The following is a 20736-nucleotide window of genomic DNA, read 5'->3' on the forward strand; positions in this document are numbered from 1 at the left end:
TATATATATACACATATACACACACACACACACACACACACACACACATTTAGAGATTTAGAGAGAGGAAGAAGAAAAAGAGAAATAATAAGAAAGGTAAAGTCTACTTCCACCTTTAACACCATGTTTCATGTTACACCCATAGGGTTGTAAGGTTATGGGGTCCAGGGGTCAGGTGGTTAGGTGTGTGTGTTGGACAAAAGAGTAGCAACTTAAGTATTGAATGTGGTGGTAGATAAGGTGTGTTCGGAGTGGGAGATGTCTGGACAGCAAAGATTTCATGGCAAATTGCATCAATCTTGTCTTTAAGGTGGCTTGGCTGTGTGGAGGCAGGTACTATATTTTTGGAGGGCAGATTTATATAGGGTGAAGTCTCTCAGGAATTTGGATTTATGCCATAGTTGCTCAAGAGCGCGACTATTTCTCCTGAGTCTTCTGGTAACATCTGTTAGCCAAGGTAGGGAGCCAATAATAGGGAGAGTATGAAACAGATGAGGTTGTGATCAGAGAGAGGAAATGGGGTGTTGGTGAGATTGCAAGGAGTGCAGAGGTGGGAGAATATGATCAAGGGTGTTAACCCTTGATTGCATTGGGCCAAAGATAGAAGTTAGGCTAAGTAGCTGAGAGAATGACAGTGGGCGTTTCAGAGGAAAGAAAATAGGGTAGCCAGGCAGAACAGTTGTCAAGAAAACATAATATTGGTCCAGGAGGGCGATACATCACAGCAAAACTGGGGAAAGCAGAGCTATACAATGAACTTTTAAAGAGGAGAGTGATAGAGAAGGTAGTGTAAGAAGAACTTGAAATGTGCTTTGTAGAGCTAGAAGGAAGCCAACTCCACCTATCTTTTGTACACTGGGTCTGGGTGAGTGAGACCAATGGAGACCACCATGGGAGAGGGCAGTAGGAGACGCAGAGTCAGACTCCTGAAACCAGGTTTCAGTAACAGCAAGTAGCTTAAGGGAGTTGGAGATACAGATGTCATGAATGGAGGTGATTTTGTGGCATTCCAGAGAGCACACAAGTAGGGGGTAGTGGTTCTTGGAAGTAGAGGTATAGGAATGGGATCCCTTGGATTGGGACTGCTTCCAGAGGAAGAAGGGTGTTGGGTGTGCTGAATAAATCTAGATTGTGGGGGGGCAGAAAGCAGGAGAAGCAGGAGGGTGAGGGAAATGAGATAAGAGCCAGATTTACAGGAGTGCACATGCTTTAAAATCCTGGAGCCTTTGTCAGCATGTGGGTTCAAGAGAAACAGAAGTTGATGGGTGCAGTAACAGGGTGAGGGCAGGGGTGAGGGTGATGTGTATATGCATTGGGGAGGAGAAGAGGGGTGAATGAATGAGAGTTTAAGTATAGAGGATACTATTATGCGAAGGAGAGGGGAAAAAGGCATGTTAGAGGAAGGAGGGGGTTGGAAGCAGACTAGGAGAAAGAAAGCAGGTTGTAGGAAAAAGGTTTGCTTGCAGTCCTTATGAGGTATAGTTGCTGATGCTTGCATTTTGGCGAGTTAAAATGGCTTTTTAAAAGGTGCCCCGTACTTGTGTAGAGCTGTACTTAGGTAGAGATGTACAATGCCTGGCTTTGCCCTCCTATAAAAGGTTCCAAACTTATACTTAGATAGGGTGGGGGTTTGATTAGGACTGCAACAACTAATTTATTAAAATCAATAATAAAATCGATGAGAATAGCTGGCAACTATTCTCATTATCAGTTAGTTGGAGTTGGTTGGAGAGGGAGTGTTTTTTTAATGCAACCAATCGATTAGTTGAAAAAATAAATTGGGCAACTAATCGATTATGAAAATAATCATTAGCTGCAACCCTTGCTTTGATTGTCGATTATTCTTTTGGGAGTTGACAAGAGACACATGCATGCAAGCTTCCCTCACTGCAGGAAAGGTTAGAGCTATAAAGATAAGACAGTCTTTTTGATCATGCAAGGCAAAAGTAAAAGGTAACAGTTTGTTGATAATGGTTACAAGTTTCAGGATGTTGAGGGCAGTACAGACACTCCTTGGTTTATGATCGTGTTACATCCTGATAAACCCATCGTTACCCGATCGTATCGCAAATCAAGGAGTGTGCTTTTGTGTACTGTACTACCACGTTCGGCAGCAGACAGTACACTATACACAATGGGGATGAATAGCAAGACTGCTATTGGCTATTTCAAATTGCAATAGCCACTAGCAGGCAGGCTATTGAAACCCCGCCCACTAAGAGAAGGAGTGGACCTGAGAGAGGTCAGTTCCGCTCCTCTGCTTAGTGGGCGGGTGCAATAGCCAGCCTGCTATTGCAATTTGAAGTTGATATTACAAGCAATATTTACCTGTGGAAGAGAGGAGATTAAATAAAATTATTTTCCATTTGACCCAAAAACACCAGATGCCGATGCCTGGTCTGGACTGCGTGTAATAAAATTAATATATACATTACCAATATGCTTAGTATCAAAAGTACAAACAGTCCTCATACAGCATTGTAATGTATAACTGGGATTCCACTCATGACCACCAGGAGACATCTAGTGGATGAACATCAAAATGTTAAAGATTTGTAACAGTTTTTTAATGACATGGTACTTGGTTCCAGATCTTAAAGTGTATATAAACCCTAACAATGAATGTCTCTAATTCCCTGCCTTTTGATCTGTTAAATATTCATTTGGAAGCATTTTGTTATTTCTGTTCAATAAATGCAAAATAAACAACCTATTAATCTTGGCAGATATTCAGAGCTGTGCAGTCTCCCCAACTGTCTTGGATTTCGCAGGACTGTACCACATTAGCCCCCACTGACCACCACTGTATTCCTACAGCCCCCACTGGCTACCATGGTACCCTCTCGTTCCCCACTGGTGTCTAATCTACCCATGCTGCCCACCACAGTACCCTCCCGATCCCCACTGGTGTCTAGTGTACCCTTCCGGTCCCCACTGACCATCATAGTGGCCTTCTGCCCCCTGCTGTGCTCCATTGTAATCCTCCAGCTCCCACTGACCAACAGTCACAATCGTCCCGAGGCCAGGTGTCACCCAGAGCGGATACCAGGTTACACCCCGCCGTGACGTCATCGCCCATCTTTGCGATACCTGTTCGGCGACCTTATTGGTGATGGCCACCAGCAGATAGAGGAGGGGACATTCACCCGGCGGAATAAGGTATGCCTCCGGGTCCCCTCCTCACTCCTGCAACTGTCGGGCTCTCGGTTCATGACCGAGTGCCCGACTTTTCAGAGGGGGTGACACCAAAATGGCTGTCAGTCATTATGGTGTCACCTCGTGTGGGCCGCCACCCCCAAAAAAGTTTAAAAGTCCCCCTCCCCCCGCGTACATGCACATACTAACACAAACACGTGTCAGGTGTGGCTACATACAAAAATGATGATTGTGCCACATATGTTGGATATCACAGCACATGCTGGATTTAGAGCAATAGTTCTAGAGTCAAGTCTAAATGTATGACCTGTAAAAACGTTTAAAGTGTAACGTAGTTTTTACCATTTCACGGGCACACACAATGTTGAAGCTTGACGTGTTTGGTGTCTATTTACTCATATTTTATATATTTTTTTAATTCAATAATGTTTATTTATTTTGATGAAAACAATACAGAAAACGGGAACAGAGAACAATAAAACCATGGTGATAATGAATAACAGTAGTCATCTTCGATGAGAAAGTTCTAAGCAAATGACCCGCCTGGGAGGGAGGAGAAGGTGAGGTATGAGGCACCAGGCATGGATGAGGGCGCTAGTAGGAAGCACAGAGTAAAGGAAAGAAAAAAAGGGGAGAAAAGAAGGAGGAGGAGGAGGAGGAGGAGGAGGAGGAGAAGGGGGGATTGGCAACGGGATTGCTCGTCCGAAGTCAGAGCAAAAAAAAAGGAAGAGGCAATGCACATCAGAGTTCTAGGAGCTCTCTATCACAGAAAATGAGAGATCCAAGGTTCCCAAACCCTGCAGAATTTAGGCATAGCAGAGATCCCAACTCTCCCGGACATTCTGGGAGTCTCCCGCTATTAGATAGCGGCTCCCTGAAGCCTGCAAGAGAAACATTGGATCCCAGTAAGGTATACTCTGATCTAGAAGAGTACATCTTTCCGGTAGGTATGTCCCGATACCCACAGTACTTGTACTCATACAAAAAATGCCCCAATACTAAAGGCCCTTTACATTTTTAAAGAAGTTTGGCTGCCTGAGTTCCCGGGCTTGCTAGAGACCTTAGGCAGCCTGCTGAGAACCTCAGGTTGACCCCTTTGACAGTGCCTGTCTGACCCCCCAACTCCTCCTTTCCGACTCCTGCAGAGACAGGCACAGGAAAGGACAGCCCCACACCGCTCGTACAGCCCGGCACAGAGCCCGGCACCCACATGCAGCCCTGGTGAGACCGCACACAGCCCTGGGGAGACCCAAACGCAGCCCTGTAAAATCCTGGATTGATGGGACCAATAATTTAACAGCAATAGAGAATGGCAACAGGCTATAGAGAACTACAAATCTCAGCAATCCATGATCGTTGATTGCCATTCTCCATTCCTGAGATTTGTAGTCCTCTATAGCTGGTTGTCATTCTCCATTGCTGTATAATCCTGGATTGAGTTACAGTACTTCATAATTATAAAGAAACTGCCCTAAAATCATTAGTCTGTATTTAGCTTTGGCATGTGTAAATAGCTGTGCAAAAAAAAGAAATAAGAACAAAAGAGTCTCTGGCACTGAAAGGGTTAAAGCCATTGTTGTTTGGGAGAGCTTACAAAAAATGCTCTTTCGCCCGTGTAGGCAAAAATCCTTGCACCGGCCCTGACTCCACTCCACTGAGAATTTCACAGTCTGGTACACAGCAATGCCATCCTGGTGACCTAATGTTCACCTGCCAAGACGCTGCCGATCTCCTAGCAGCCAGGACACACTCCCATTGACGCACGCTCATACATAGTGACCCACCTGTTTTCATTTGGTTGCGTTCAAAGCCTCACTCTCACATTCTTCAGCTATGATGTAGATGCCCATATATGGTTGTGTTCCAAGCCTCGTCTTCATGCACCCAAGCTATTGGTTGCTCTGTACTGTGTCTGTCATGTTAAGCCATGCTGGACTTCCTTGTTAATTATGTGAGCTGTGTGCTTCTTCTCCATGGTCCCGGACTGTGATTTCTGCCGGGGTGTGTACTGTGATCGCTCTGGTATGTATACATTCTCCTGTCTTTCACTAGCCGATGAAGGAGGGGGCTGTCTTTATTCACCCCACCCTCCTATTATTGATTTGATTATTTTCTTTATTGGCAAAGCTGTCATTTCATAAATGGGGTTCACCCTCTCAGTAGCATCTCTAGAATGCTGTAATACTCGGCTCCTGTTTCAAGGATCAGAATAGATCTGACTCCTCTGACCCCCCCCATCCCTGGATCAGAATAGATTACCTCCTTCTCTGACCCCCTCCCACCCCTATCCCAGGATCAGAATAGATTACCTCCTTATCTGACCCCCATCCCAGGATCAGAATAGATCTGACCCCCCCTTCCCAGGATAAGAATAGATCTGCCTACCCCTGTTTCTGTGTTGAATGTAAAAAAAAAAATGAAATTTCCAATGACGTTCATCGTCTCTGATGACATTATCGAATGTTTGAAATTTTCTACCAGTGTATATGAAATATCATATATATATAGGGCTGCAGCTAACGATTATTTTCATAATCGATTAGTTAGCCGATTATTAAGTTCGATTAATCGGATTAGAGAAAAAAAGGCTCCAGTGACAGCTTTCTGATTGCCCTAGAAGCCGACTCCATGTCCCCTTATGGCACTGCCGGTCAGAGGAAATCTTCCTCTGACTGAAAGTTCCTGTATCGGAGCATTTGGGCGAGTACGGCACGTTGCATCCCTACTGATAAGGATTGACTTGAAAAGGGTGTAATTATTTACAGAAACCCAAATCAATTAGTTTGTACCATGTAACTCAGAGCAACTGGATGTGTGGGCATTTATCTGTTACACTGGAAGAATGAGAAGGACAGATTTCCAAGATACCACTACTAGAGAGTAAGATTGTGCATCGTTTGGGTCATGGAAGGAGCAGCTCCATGAGGGTAAATTGCAAGTGGCAAAATCATCTGTCTGATATGACCCTACGATGGACAAGAACAGAGTTGGGAACTGTGGCATAGTATTCTATTCTCTGCAGAGCCCAAGAAGAGGTAAAAGAAGTCAGCAGTAAATTCAGGCGTCTGGTTGCCACCATAATTTTAAGTGATTACCAAGTCATGCTTGGGCCCATGTTTACTGCCTAGGCTGTTGTTTAATTTCCCAAAATGACAAAGTACCCATCAGGAGAACACAGGTGAGATCTATAGGAGCTGAAGGACATGATAGATTTGGGCCTTTCTGTTTTTTGATAATCATTTAAACTCCCCTGTAGCATCCTCTACACTTCAGTCAGGTTCTTATATCCAGAATCTAGCAAAAAAGTTCATTTTATTTTGGTTAGAGTCTGTTTTTATTACTATTGATAAATTCATCCAGGACCTGACCCTAAACACCACTGATAGGGAGTGCATGCCTACCTGTGATAGCTCATAAAATGGAAAAAGCCAGCACCTCTTAATGGGCCAGAGTTGTTTATTGAAGGTTCAACAACAAAAGTAAGAAAGGAAAATGTTCCTCCACATATTGGTTGAGGAACATGAATATTGTCTTTTTTTTCCTTTGTCACTTGTGTTGCTGAGCCCTTGATAAACAGCAGAAGATCATTATGGGGTGCTGGATAGTTCTACTTTATAAAAGCATTATTGTCTTTCATTTTGGAGGAATAAGAAGTCAGAGGAAATCTCTCCAAAGGAGTCCTAGAAAAAAACAAACACATTTTTACTGGAGTAGGGGATGGTTGGAACTTCTGACGAGGTTGTTATTGTGGAGTGGGTGGGTCATATTCTTTGTTACAGTTCTATTTTGCTGCAAATATTTTTACTATAATTTTGGTTTCACTGTATGAATGTAATATAAGGATGACTTGATAGGAAGCTGTTTCTGAGAGAAGCCTGGAGGCTACCATTTTTAGAAGGAGGTCGGTACTGATAGCCCCAATATTTTATCTCGGTGCTGGAGATTGCCATTAACTGACTCCTTCTGGTGGTGCTAGCTCTGGGCCATCATGTGCAGTATGGTACCATTTTGCTGCTTGGGGGGCTCAGACAGGGACAGCCTCTAATAATAGATGGTAGCCTCAGGTGTACCAGGTAACACGTTGCCTTTTAAAGTGTCTAATAGCTTGGATTGACTGTATCCTCAACTCTATTATTTTGCACAACCCTAAAAAAAATTTGCAGCTTTGATTTTTTTTTTTTTTAATTTAGACTTGTAATTGTGTGTCTTACAGATCTACAAGGAGGGGACTTATCTACCACCCGTCTCTGTCATGGTTCACATTTGGGGTGTAGGGTCTACACCTCGCTCTCGTAGGGACTCTTCCAAGACTACAGAAGAAACACACGGTCCAGTTGGCAGGACTCATGTGATATGTATGGTTTCGGACTTCTTTTATCCAAACATGGGTGGCGTAGAGAGTCACATTTATCAGCTATCTCAGTGTCTGATCGAGAGGGGACATAAGGTCATCATTGTCACTCATGCATATGAGGACCGGAAAGGAATCCGCTACCTCACCAATGGCCTGAAAGTCTATTATTTACCTCTGAGGGTTATGTATAACCAGTCTACGGCCACCACCCTGCTGCATACTCTACCTCTACTCAGGTATATCTTTGTAAGAGAAAGGGTTAGCATTGTTCATGCCCACAGCTCTTTTTCTGCCATGGCCCATGATGCTCTGTTCCATGCTAAGACAATGGGGCTCCATACGGTTTTCACGGACCATTCACTGTTTGGATTTGCTGATGTCAGCTCAGTGCTCACCAACAAACTTCTGACGGTGTCCTTGTGTGATACAAACCACATCATCTGTGTCTCGTACACTAGCAAAGAGAACACTGTGCTCCGAGCCGCCCTGAACCCTGAGATCGTCTCTGTCATCCCCAATGCTGTGGACCCCACAGATTTCACTCCAGACCCCCAGAAAAAGAGGACTAGTAAGATAACCATTGTGGTGGTCAGCAGACTGGTGTACAGAAAAGGTAAGGATAGTTTATACTCTCATGCTAGTCAAATTTTTTTTTTATTGCCCTGAATCTGGGCCAGTAAAAACCTAATCAACAAGTGTTTGATTTTTTTTCCCTAAGCATATCCCTCTTTTTAAGCCCACAGCTGTCTGATGCAGGCACGTTCGCACACACACACACACACACACACACACACACACACACACAATGGAATCAATAGAGGGAAAATCATGTGACCAGAAGCTGCACTTCAGCTGAGAAGCAGCAAGAGAAGTCTGCTAAATCTTGCTGCATGGGATCATATAAATCAGAAATTCAGATTAAAGTGAAATTAAAATTCAATGGCACCGCTTCCATGCGCAACACCCCCGCCTGCAGTGCGATCGGACGCGTGGCAAGACTTTGCCAGCGCTCCGTTCCACTGCAAACTCCAAAAATAGGGCTTGCTCTATTTTTTGCGTTTGCAGTGGAACGCAACGCTGGCAAAGTTTTGCCATGCGTCCGATCGCACACTGAGGGGGGGGGGTGTGTCTAAGCGGTGCCATTGAACTCAATGCACCGCCACGCCCCCTCCAGCCCCAAATCCGGGGGGAGAAGTTTCTTAGCGATTGCGGTGCGTTCCAGCAGCTACCGCTCTGGAACGCACACGCTTTCGATGTGAACAAGCCCTTAAAAGTGCACTTATTCTTTAAAGGTGATCTCTAGGCAAATCTAAAGATAGAAATGAATGCAGCCCTGTTTTCATAAATAAAATATACATGTATTTTTTTTAAAATGCAGCTAGTGTAAGTACTTAAACTTGACTTGAAATCAGCCACTTGCGATCCCTTATAAAGCATTACTCACATTGGGAGAGGCAGGACTGGAAGCGAATCAGTTGTACTTCATGCAGATGTGTTTGCGAGGAACAATCGGTTTCTTGCTGCTCTTTCATTGTCCATTCAGCAGGCTGGGAGCGAGAACACCACTATAATCCTTCTACTGTCTAACTGTAACAGAAAAAGTGGTGTTGTCCAACTGGCAGTGCAGCATATGGGGTGTAAATCTCAGAATGGATGGGTAGAAGGGCAAGAAATTATTTAGTGGATAAAACATCTGCTGTATGTGTATTTAGCTGTACCTTAAATTCAGCTTTACAGCTAAGGGGCATATTTATATAGCAGTAAATGTGAGTTTCACCAAACAAAGACTGCTGGTAAATCAATCGCTTTCATTTAAAATGCATGCACCAATTAGATTCACCTGCAGTGAATGTTTCCTGAATGTCAGATTCACTGCTTTATAAATATGGCTCTTAGTGATATACTTATATAGGGATTCACTGGGGAGAAATGTAACACCTTTACTAAGCACATTTTACTAGGTCAAATAGCATGTGCTTATAGGTTTACGGTAACATCTGCTCTTTTTATGCCAAGGTGAATGTTACATTTCATGCACCTTTTGTTTTTGTTCATTGCAGGCTAATGATTGCTTGCTACAATAAAACACTTATGGGGACTTATTACAATGTTACAGCTTGAGTCATAAATTCCTGTCCTAGCTTCTCTACAGTTGCACTGGGACAGAATAAAACCTGACCCTAACCACTTCTTATTTATGGTTCTGTTTAGAGTGAAAATCTGTCTCCATCTCTGGTGCTAAATCACCAGTGGCAGATGGCAGCCCAGAGATTCAGATTCCGGGGCCACAAACACTGTAAACCTGTCGTTGGGATTTTAAGTGAGAGGTAGCCTGATTGGCATATGTCAGAGACAGAAAACAGAAGACGGCCAGACCAAAATGGATGTTGGAGTTCATACAATGTTTTTTATAATTGTGTTGCTCAAACAGCCAGTGCGTTTCAGAGGCAGACGATACCCCCTTCCTCAGGCAATCACTGCCTGCAATCTGCTAATTGTGGGAGAACTACCCATAGCTGCAATAAGATCTAAATTCTGTTTTTCTTTGCTCGGAATCCATTCCTTCATTCTCCGTTTCCAAACACCAGAGGAAGGGGGTTGTGTCTTCCTCTGAAACGTGTTGGATGTTTAACACAATTTTATGAAACCTTTTTGTTTTTATTGACTCTACGATCCATTTTGGTCTGGTCCTCTACTGTTTTCTGTCCCTGAGTTGCTCCCAGTACCTCCATTTGGGGATTGTGCATCTTTGAGCTGTCTGACCATAAGCTAATGAGTTACCTACAAATCAAGTTGGGCCTATGATAAAGGATAGCAAGGGACTCCTCCTAGCACCTTGGAAATATTCTCACGATTTGATTAGCATATATATCACCAATTTGCTTGGTTAATGCCCTCCACAGATTTTCTAAACGTTTCGGTGTCAATAAGGGACTCTGAAAGTTGGGAGGTATACAGAATCACAGTGCCACGTCCTGACTTAGCACACCAGTGACCTGATTTCTAATGCATGGTGTAGTGTCAAGCTTGGACTTATCTAGTGGTGAAAGTAATGTTTGTAACTTGGGAGGCAGTTAGCATCCATCTTGTTTGAAAATCTGTGTGCAACGCTGCTGATCCTGTGCTTTTTGTCATAGGAAACAGTGTTAGGTTTTGACTCTACAGAAGACTTCTCCCTGCTTGTCATTCTCATAGAGACATCTAACGTGACCATCTTTCTTCACTATAAGTGGAGAAAAGTGCATTGGTAACCAATAGGATTTCATTTTGTCTGGACAGAACAATTAATTTGAATTGGTACCTGTGGATTGTAGATAGCACTCTGACAATAGTGAGCGTCCCGCCAGTGGGATTTCTAATCCGTATGTTTTTGTTTTACAGGAATAGACTTGCTGGGGGGTATAATCCCTGAAATGTGCCACAGATACCCAGACCTGCACTTTCTCATTGGAGGTGAGGGCCCCAAGAGAATCATTTTAGAGGAGGTACGAGAAAGATACCAGCTTCACGACAGGTACACCAAAATGCAGTGAAATTCCTCTAGAAATAGGGAGGCTTAAGTATTTGTATCATTACCAGGGGTGAACAAATCTCTGGAGTTATCATCACAAAAATATTGGTTGAGAGTTTTCTAAAGATGTTAATGTGTATTTTACCCAAAAAATTAACATTCCTGAGTTGTGTTTGGTTGTGCATATAGTTCTTAGTAAATGTAGCCTTGAAGGCCTCATTCACACTGCTTAGAGTTGGCCCCGTAGAGATCCGTTGGCATGCACGGCTGTATCGGTTCCTTCCCGGGAAGGACAGGTGCTGCGTGTGATTGTACGCAGCACCCTGTTCTTCTCTATGGGAGTATACGGCCGTACGCTCACCCGAGCTGCACATCCGTGCGGGTGTCCGTACTCGTACGCAGACAGGGTAGATCCTGTCTGTATCCAAGCACGGACATCCGCACCTGCACGGATGTAAAGTTCGGGTGAGTGTACGGCGGCGTACAGTCGTGTACTCCCATAGAGAAGAACAGGCTGCTGCGTACAATCACACGCAGCACCTGTCCTTCCCGGCAACGGCCCGATACGGCCGTGCACGCCGCACGGATCTGTACTGGCTGACACTTAGCTGTGTGAATGAGGCCTAAGGTTTATATGGTGCAGCTGAATACCTGGTGATCCCGCCAGTTACCCTTGCTTGTTGTTTCAAACTGATCACACCAAACATGGAAGGAGATTAGTACTGGTGTGGAGAAGTTACAGGAGGCTGTGCTGCTAATTCCTTTGTTATCCTGCCAGTTTCCCTTGGTTCTTTTTTGACCACGCCAACCACGGATGCAAATTTGCAGTTTGCACTCCCTGGGATCGCTGCTAGTAGTTACAGGATGCTGTGCTGGCATACGATGCTCCTGTAACTCCTCTAGTCAGTTTTACAGCCATACCCTCTGCCCAGGTGGTGTTTAGCAATGTGTCTGAATTTTGGTTTGTGCATGTTGCAATAAAGTTCCTTTTGAATACAAGAAAAAAATCTATAGCAGAAGTGCGCATCTCTGTTGCGATACTAAATTAAAGAGGTGTGAAGACCTGACTTTCAGTTTCTAGAAACTATCATGAGAATGCAGCAGGAGAAATAATCAAACAGGAATAGGTATGTGTAAGAGGTTATACAACCAGATTTGTTCTATCCTTTGAATATGTATGTTACAGCCCACACCTCATTATCATTCCCAATAAAATGAGGCAACATTGCATATAAAGCTGTGTGATTTCTGGATGATGGCTCATTTCCAGCACAGAGCTCTGACAGATGGAGAGATTCTGGAACTGTTTCATGTTTTCTACTGCTTTTGAGATTCTTAAAGAGGACTCGTCTCCTTACATTTGAATGTTAAAGGGTATCTATCGCCAAAAAATAAATCTGTATTTCTAGATTAAATGTCCATAAGTTTTATCCCACTCCTAATAATCATATCAATCTAGAAGTTTGTAAACTTATTAAAGTACTTCCTCAATGCACTGACAGTTTACCTCAGCCCTGTGACTATGGACTTCCTCACAACTCGCAGAGCCTGCCTTTTGAACTACAACTTAACGTCTGAACAATGTAACATTATCATTGCTTGCTGGAAGCAATGCATGATGGGATACGTAGTCTTGAGAAATCGAGATTGTATCACATCAAGCAGCAGGGTAAGAGACGCAAAGTACACTGGAAATCCAGGAAGTTGATGAAAGTGATGGGCAGACAGAAGGCAACACTCACTACATAAAAGGGATTTTTTTTTTTCAAGTAAGCTTTTATTACATCATCAAAAACAACTCTAGTATGTATTTCTATTCTGATGCTGATGTTCTAACAGGAGAGGAAATGCGGGCACTTTACAGGTCCTTTAATGTAAAAAAAACATTCAGATTGCAGCCTGAAGAAGTATACACACCCTGTATATGACTTCTGGGGACTGGTTATGTTACTATTACTGGCAAAGGAATGCGTATGTATTGCGCAAACACACTCACTGTTTGTCAGTCTTAAAGGATAAGAGAATTTTTAAAGGGAAAGTACAGTGTACCTGTAGAATGAAAATGGTATTTAATATTTTATCCAATCAGCAGAGAAGCTCTAGTCTCTCTTTCACATTTGAGGCATTGTATCGCTGTGTTTACAGAACTCATAGGGGCAATTCAGTGCAGAATTTGCTTTTCTGGTGTTTTGGCTGGATTAGAAAGTCTTGTACTGAATTCATGTTTTTTTGCTATTTGCGACATATGCAAAAAATTCAGTTGGCTCCTGCGCGCAACACTTTGGCGCTGTGGCTGTGATAATTTAATTAACTAATATTGCCATATTGGTGATCAGAAAAGTCAAGGTAAATCAAATAAAACCAACAAAAACATACCGCACTCCACGGATCTCACTGATGACAACTTTTATTGGCATATCTTCATCTTGGTTACACTAACATTCCCCGGCATGTAGCCACATGTTTCTAACGCGTTTCACCACTTTGGCTAAAGGAGCCCATACACCTTACAATTATCTGCAGATTTTCTGTGGTCAGATGGAAAAAGTGCAATAGATTGGCCCAGGTGGAGAATACTCCATCCACACAGTTAAGTGTAGATGGAGGAATCTGTTGCACCTTTTCCATCTGACCACAGAAAATCTGCAGATAATTGTAAGGTGTATGGCCAGCTTTAGTCTTAAGGTGCCCATACACTTTACAACCCTCGCAAGGCTTTTTTGTCTTGCGAGGGTTGTAAAGTAATTTAAAAAACGTACGATCTGCCCATCTTGGACAGGCAGATCGTACTTGCGATCATCGCAAGCCCGCCCCCCCGATGACTGCAATGAGGGGCGGGCTTCCGATGACTGCAAACGGGCAGTGTGCGCGTGCGCACACCGGCCCGTTCGGCAGTTGTCGAACAAGCAGGCCACTAACTCGCTGAGAATCGTACGATTCACGGCGGGTTTTCCAGCCTGCTTGTTCGACGGAAGACGTGCGACCGTACAGTTAAAGAGGTCGCACACTTTCATTCACTTTGCGATTATCGTATGATCGCGGGATTTCCCGCGATTCTCGTACGATAATCGTGCAGTGTATGGGCACCTTTAGAGATGGTGGCAACTGTGGGGAGGGATCCTTATGTGCGGTGTTAATTGGAACAGCAGATTCTGATCAAATGAACCTGTTCTGTTGTTAGAATGCTACTATGCATTGTAATAGTTACAGATAACCTGTCTGACATGTCATACATAAGATAAAGTATATCTTTTCATTGAAGACAGATTGACTGTATGGAAATGTAGCACTCACGGGGGACTTTGCAAATCACACCCATATAATGTATGATGACATATTTATATTATTATTTTACATATTCTAGTTATATTCTCATGTTTAATTAGCTGTTCCATGTCGCATAAAAGAATTCCTCCCCATCCCATTAAAACCAACCTTTAATAAATATACATAATGAAAACCACACACAATCCTATTGGATCCCCTACACCACATACAATAAATTTTAAAACATTCAATTCTATAAATATAAATACATGTATATTTAGGAAGGGTCCCTTATATTCTACCCTAGTTTATATCTTCTATCCTATGGGTTGAACCACATAAATATCATAAACTTTCTTCTCCAATATTACAAGATAAAGAAGTTGTCCCGGGTGTATACAAAGAATTCCAGATATGAGTGACGTGTTATTCATCTAATGGACAGGTCTAAAGTTTTTAATGTATATCATGTATTCATTTGTGTGCATCCTCACGGATGTTTCATGGTGATGACAATATAAATGCACATATCCTCTTATTCATAATCATTTTGTAACATCCCATTCGAAATTTAAACCTCTATGGGTGTACCAACTTGAAGACCCTGTACACCTGAAGAACCTCTTCCACATTGGAATAAATTGTTTTCCATGTGTCGGTAATGTGTTGTAGATAAAATTCTGTCTGAGGCAATTCTGCAACAGATCCATAGACGCCTTACCGACCGTTAACATGAATCTTTTTTATAAGTTGCGCCATTCGTTGCACGGACAGAAGACAGATTTGTAATGCGTGTCTACCACACTATGAATTTGGATTGAGTTATCACAGCAGTTTCTCTTGCTTATCCGACTGATCAATATATTCCCATCGCATGTACACTGAGTGGCCAGATTATTATGACTACCCCATCAGTACTTCGTTGGGCCACGAGATAACTCCACGAGATGACTTCGTTGGGCTACCTCATGACTCCACCAGATGTTGAAAGGTGATGCGAGGAATCTGACACTGCACTGTTGCCCTTCTGTTGTCTTGTACCAGTCTTGCCACTCTCCGTTCTGCCCTAACATTGACTAGTCGCTGACAGCCACAATTCGCATGTTGAGACCCAGATTTTCGGCTGACATTCCAGTCTTTAAACACTTTAACAATGAGCCCCTCTTGAACATTTAATGGATTCTGCTGTTTTGCTGATACTCGCTCCATGGCTCGTGCCAACAATCATCCCACGTTTAAAGTCTGTTAAATCACGTTGTTTACCCGTATCTTCAGGAAAAAAATCACTTCTACTGTCGTGGTAAACAACCTGCTTCCCTATTTATAATGGTCTGGCCCTCTAGCAACTTCAGCGTGAAATTATATTATAGCTAATTATAGCTAATTTGCCTACAAACATCAGGTGGTCATAATAAACTGGCCACTCAGTGTATATCAGCATGTTTCTTTTTAAAGACCCTGCAAGTATGTACCCTCCTTACTTACTTGCTGTTTTATGCTAAGAAACTTATTGTTCTACAGTAGTGGAAACCGGTGGCACCTACATTGGGGGCTTGGACGTCTTTGGTCAGGGCTTCATTACCCTTTCATAAAGCGACCTATGCTAGTAGATGTCCTTTAAAATTTGAGAAAATATGGTCATCATGGCTCCAGTCGGCTAGCACGGTGGTTGGCTAACTATATACGCCTTGGGCAACTGAGCAACTGCCCTCTGATTATTTGAGCATCACTGACATCTAGTAACATTACTAAAGGAGGCCAATGTTCCTACATAGTCAGCCGATGTGATAGACTGTGTTGAATTTTGGTGGGTGGCAACAGAGCTCAAGTGTTGGGGGGAGGGGAGGGCGTTGACTAATGACCAAACAATGTTGGGAATGCCTTGGGGGGTGTTGACTTTCAGTCTCTCTTTTTTCTTTGGGACTGGGTCGGTTCTGCCCTGATTTTTTTTTTTGTACGTTTTTGTATTTTTAACTGTATGTACAATTATGACACTATTAGGGCTGCAGCTAACAATTATTTTCATAATCGATTAGTTGGCCGATTATTAAGTTCGATTAATCGGTTAATCGGATAAAAAAAAAAAGGCTCCAGTGATGGACTACTAGTTTCTATTGCGATTGTAGTCCATCACAGGAGCAAGCTTGGCACGGTGGAAGTAAAAAAAAAGTGTGGTGTGCAATATAGTACATTATTATAGATCGGCGCAATGCAGAATACCAGCAGCTATAGAGGAATGCAGCAATAGTACATTATACTATAATGTACTATTGCTGGGATTTGTAGTCCTCTGTAGCTGGCGTTATTCTGCATTGCACTGTATATAATGTATTATTGCTGGGATCTGATGTATTCCTCTATAGCTGGCGTTATTCTGCATTGCGCTGTATATCATTTATTATCGCTGGGATTTGTAGTCCTCTACAGTGCGCTGTATAATGATAATACGGCGAAATGCAGTATACCACCAGCTATATAGGAATACAACAAATGCCAGCAATAGTACAACATTATACAATAATGTACTATTGCTGGGATATGTAGTCCTCTGTAAATGCTGGTATTCTGCATTGCGCTGTATAATGATTATACTGTGGAATGCAGATTACCATTGACCTGTTATAAGCAATCGATAGCCGACGAATCGACGATCGAAAACGTTGCCAACGTTTTCAATCGTCGATTTTAATCGACTTAATCGATTAACTGTTGCAGCTCTAGACACTATGTTAGTGTCTTGTTTTGCATTACTGTAAAATGAATTTTAAAAAAAGACCCTGCAAGTACAGAAAAATACCTGTTGATCTGCCAGAAGTACACCCCTCTCCTAATTTCCTGTTTCGGTCTGACAATGAAGTGCCTATCCTACGCTGAAACTGCATGGAATTGTGACAGCCCTGCCCAATCGTCTTTTGTTGAACAACAGAAATCTTCCTGCTCTCATCTCTGTAACAATGAGGAAAGTGTTCTGTAATCCAAGGGAAGAACTAGGAGGGCTAATTAGACTGCTTGTGATAATATAGGAAATGAACAGACACCAGTGGACTGTGCTGGATTTCTCTTATAGTAGGGTATTTTTGTGTGCGTTTACACAAATGAGTCTGAGGTTTTGTATCTTTTTCTAATCTTAACTTAACATTTATCTACAAAGCCATGTGATCACTATGTCAGTGCTGACACCATGGTCATATGGCCTTGTTAGAAAGCCATATGATTTTTTAAAAAAAAAATTTTCTAAAGCAGATTTCCCCTAAGCAGTCCACATGATAAATTTTGAGGTCGTGTTGATAAAATTTAGGCAAAGTTGAAATCCGTAATTGCATCCCACTCATCCCTAGTTGTTGTTCAGTGGAACAGGCAAATGGGATGAGCAATCAGTGATCTGTAACTCGAAGCCAATCTTTTCCACTTCAGATTTCATCTAGAAAAGCTCAGTATGTTTGAGGATACTTGGGAAGTGTGCAGAGTTTTGTGGTTGAGTTTCCTCTTGAAGTTGGTTTATGATGCACTAAAAATAAAAGGCAGTAAATGTTTATTGTGATGTGGTTTCAGGGTTCGGCTGTTGGGTGCTCTGGAACACCGTCAGGTGCGGAATGTCTTGGTGGAAGGTGACATATTCCTCAACACGTCTCTTACTGAAGCTTTCTGCATGGCAATCGTGGAAGCTGCTAGCTGTGGTTTGCAGGTAATTTACAATTTAATGTGTCTATAATAGAGAGGAGAGAGTTACACGAAATTTAAAGAGACACTGTCAGCTTACCCATTCAAGGCAAAGTGACCGCATCTGTGAAAAGGGGCTCCCAAAGCACTGATGCTTGCCTCACCAGCGCTCCCCACCCACTCCTTACTCTGCTGTAGCCGACACCAAAATACTCAGTCAGCTGTTGTTGGACATTAGGGGGATCAATGGCATCACACCCTGTCAGGTGACAGTGCTGGGGCCTAGCCATTGGCTGCAAGGCCTGAGAACTGTCACATGGGAGTTGTTCACTTAAAGTGCAACTGGAGCCAAAACATTTTATTTTCATTTTGGATAGAATGGAGAGGGATTACAAGACCTGTCAGGTTTTTATTGCTGTCCTTGTCCCCATTAGGAAGATTCACCTTCTCTATTTGTCCTGGTGACCCTTATCGCTAAAAGTGGGAAAAAAATCCCAAATTTTGAGTTGTTATAAGCACAGGAATAGATGGAAATGTAGATGGGGACACTAGTTCCGGTGACCCTGCCTACCACCAGGGCTTTCTCTCACTCTGGAGGAATTTTCTGTCACTTCCTGTTCTGGCTATCAGGAAGTGAAGGGAATTCTCTCCAATGGGACACCCGATTGCAAATAAAAGTTCAAGTTAAAAGTTTTACTTTAATCTTTCATAACTGGAAGAAGCAGGTATTTTGTGCCAGCTGAGGCAGCGCAAGGAGCAGTGGGGGAGCACTGGTGAGGTGCGGTATAGTGGGCCAGAAGGCCCATTTTACATACAGCCTGTCACTTTTTCCTGAATGATGCGACAGTGTCTCTTTAAAGAGTTGGACAGGATAATGTAGAAGTCTGCGGAATCTTTTTAGAGTAAACCGATCATGGCGGAATTAAGGGACTGCCATTGCAGACCATCTTCTGCAAATACCTGTTGCCTGGATTTTATCTGCTGGCTTCAATACTTTCCAAGTCACTGACCTGGAACAGATCAGACCTTTTGTATAAGTTGGAAGACCTCATCTGTGTACTTTCTTTCAAGCCAGTAACTCAGAAAGTAGGTACTTAATGGGGTCAGTATGTCAGACAGGCAACTAGCATTCTCACAAGCAGACGTCTCAGAAAAATGAAGATCTCCTGTTTTGTTTCAGCACTGTACATTCTCAGGTTCCCCACCATTTACAGCAGCAGGACCCTCTTCCTTTAATTGGTTTCGTTATATGGTGCGAAAATGGGTAGACTGCCCCATTCTAGATACTTCAGATTTTAAAAATGACTGCATCCTTAAGATCGATGCCCTTGTTCTACTCCATGCTTCTGTCTCTGGGAGTCATACCTGTGGCTGTCAGTCTTGCAAGGCCTCATAGGACTTGTAGTTCCACTGCAGCTCGAGGGCTGGAGTTGTCCAGCCCTTTTTTAAGCCCTTTAATGTCTGGTGCAATCCAAATAGAGGCTAAGATGGCCCCTTCCTTGGCTGCAAGGGATAGTTGGGTATAATTCCACTTTAAATATTACTAACTGCATTGATTATGCCTTTAAGGCTTTATAAGCTAAAAGTTTAAATGTCGCGTTCTTCTTAGTACCAGGAAGTGCAGGTACAGCACATCCATTTCTGTAATTAGTCGCAGCATCTCATTTTACAGCTTGCTGTACTTGTAACAGGTGGTGAGTACCAGAGTGGGTGGGATTCCCGAGGTGCTGCCTGAGGATTTCATCATCCTGTGTGAGCCGTCAGTCAAATCTCTATGTGATGGATTGGAGAAAGCTATAGATCAGCTGAAAACGGAAAAATTGCCCTCCCCGGAAGCCATCCATAACACTGTGAAGACATTCTATACTTGGAGAGATGTCGCTGAGAGGACGGAGAAAGTAAGTTCACATAACATTTTCCTGTACTATCCCTTTAGGGCTTAGCACACTGGTGCAAATATAGGCTTATAAGTCTACAGTGTAAAATGCACTCGGCAGCCCCAGCTGAGCGTTTTTTCTCCATAGTAATATACTGAAAATGATGTACGCGGGTAAGCGCCAGTACTTGAGTGTGTACAAGGTTTACTGTCTATACATATGGACAGAAATACGCAGCAGCTGGGGCTCCCGGTGCCCCAAATACTGGCAGATTTTAACACTGTTTGCCTGTATTTGTGACTGTGACCCTTAGGAGGGCCCTGCTCATGAGAGCTTACAATCTAACACTGTTGCTTTAAATTGTATTTTAACTGTAATGTCTTCATTTATTTTGATAGAGGTGCCGTATTGTGTGATTTTGCTGTTGGCAGGTATTGCACATTCCACCCCCATAGTTGCAGTATGCTTCCCGAGGCCATGACCCCGACCAGCTCATAATGGAATTGTATTGTGGTTGCGCAGCACTTTTCAATATAAGGAAGACATTTCAAACTCTTGGCGCTATATAAATCCTGTATAATAATGAGGAATACATTCATGCAGACTTGTAAAATTGCTAAAAGGTCCAATTTAGACATTGAAATCACTTCTGCACAATGGCAACTAGTGATAAAAGTCACTTGGTCAGTTATAATTTGATGGCAAACTTTCAAAAGCAGCAGGTAAAGAATTTTTAGAAAACGTTTCAAGTTCTGTGCAGCTTATTAAATTGATGCTTATTCATCCCTTGACATAAACCTCCCATCCTCCTGTAGATTTCCCTGACAACATTGTTCACTATAATGGGTCTAATGGGTCACCTATCATAAGGAGCTACAGATATCTCACCTTTTTTTTTTTTTTTTTTTTGG

General features: G+C 42.8%; 1 protein-coding gene across 1 annotated transcript in view; it reads left to right on the forward strand.

Moving 5' to 3' along the window:
• The first annotated feature begins 6873 nt into the window (after window positions 1–6873).
• The window catches only part of PIGA (phosphatidylinositol glycan anchor biosynthesis class A), a 14226-nt gene continuing 363 nt past the window's right edge, over window positions 6874–20736 (forward strand). The window contains exons 1-5 of the mRNA XM_018563055.1: window positions 6874–6912; window positions 7370–8123; window positions 10892–11024; window positions 17841–17973; window positions 19640–19846. Coding sequence (XP_018418557.1) covers window positions 6874–6912; window positions 7370–8123; window positions 10892–11024; window positions 17841–17973; window positions 19640–19846 — 1266 coding nt within the window. The remainder of the gene's footprint in view (window positions 6913–7369; window positions 8124–10891; window positions 11025–17840; window positions 17974–19639; window positions 19847–20736) is intronic.

The sequence above is a fragment of the Nanorana parkeri genome, unplaced genomic scaffold, assembly GCF_000935625.1.
Source record: "Nanorana parkeri isolate BGI_ZX_2015 unplaced genomic scaffold, ASM93562v1 scaffold628, whole genome shotgun sequence".
In the NCBI taxonomy this organism is placed as follows: Eukaryota; Metazoa; Chordata; class Amphibia; order Anura; family Dicroglossidae; genus Nanorana; species Nanorana parkeri.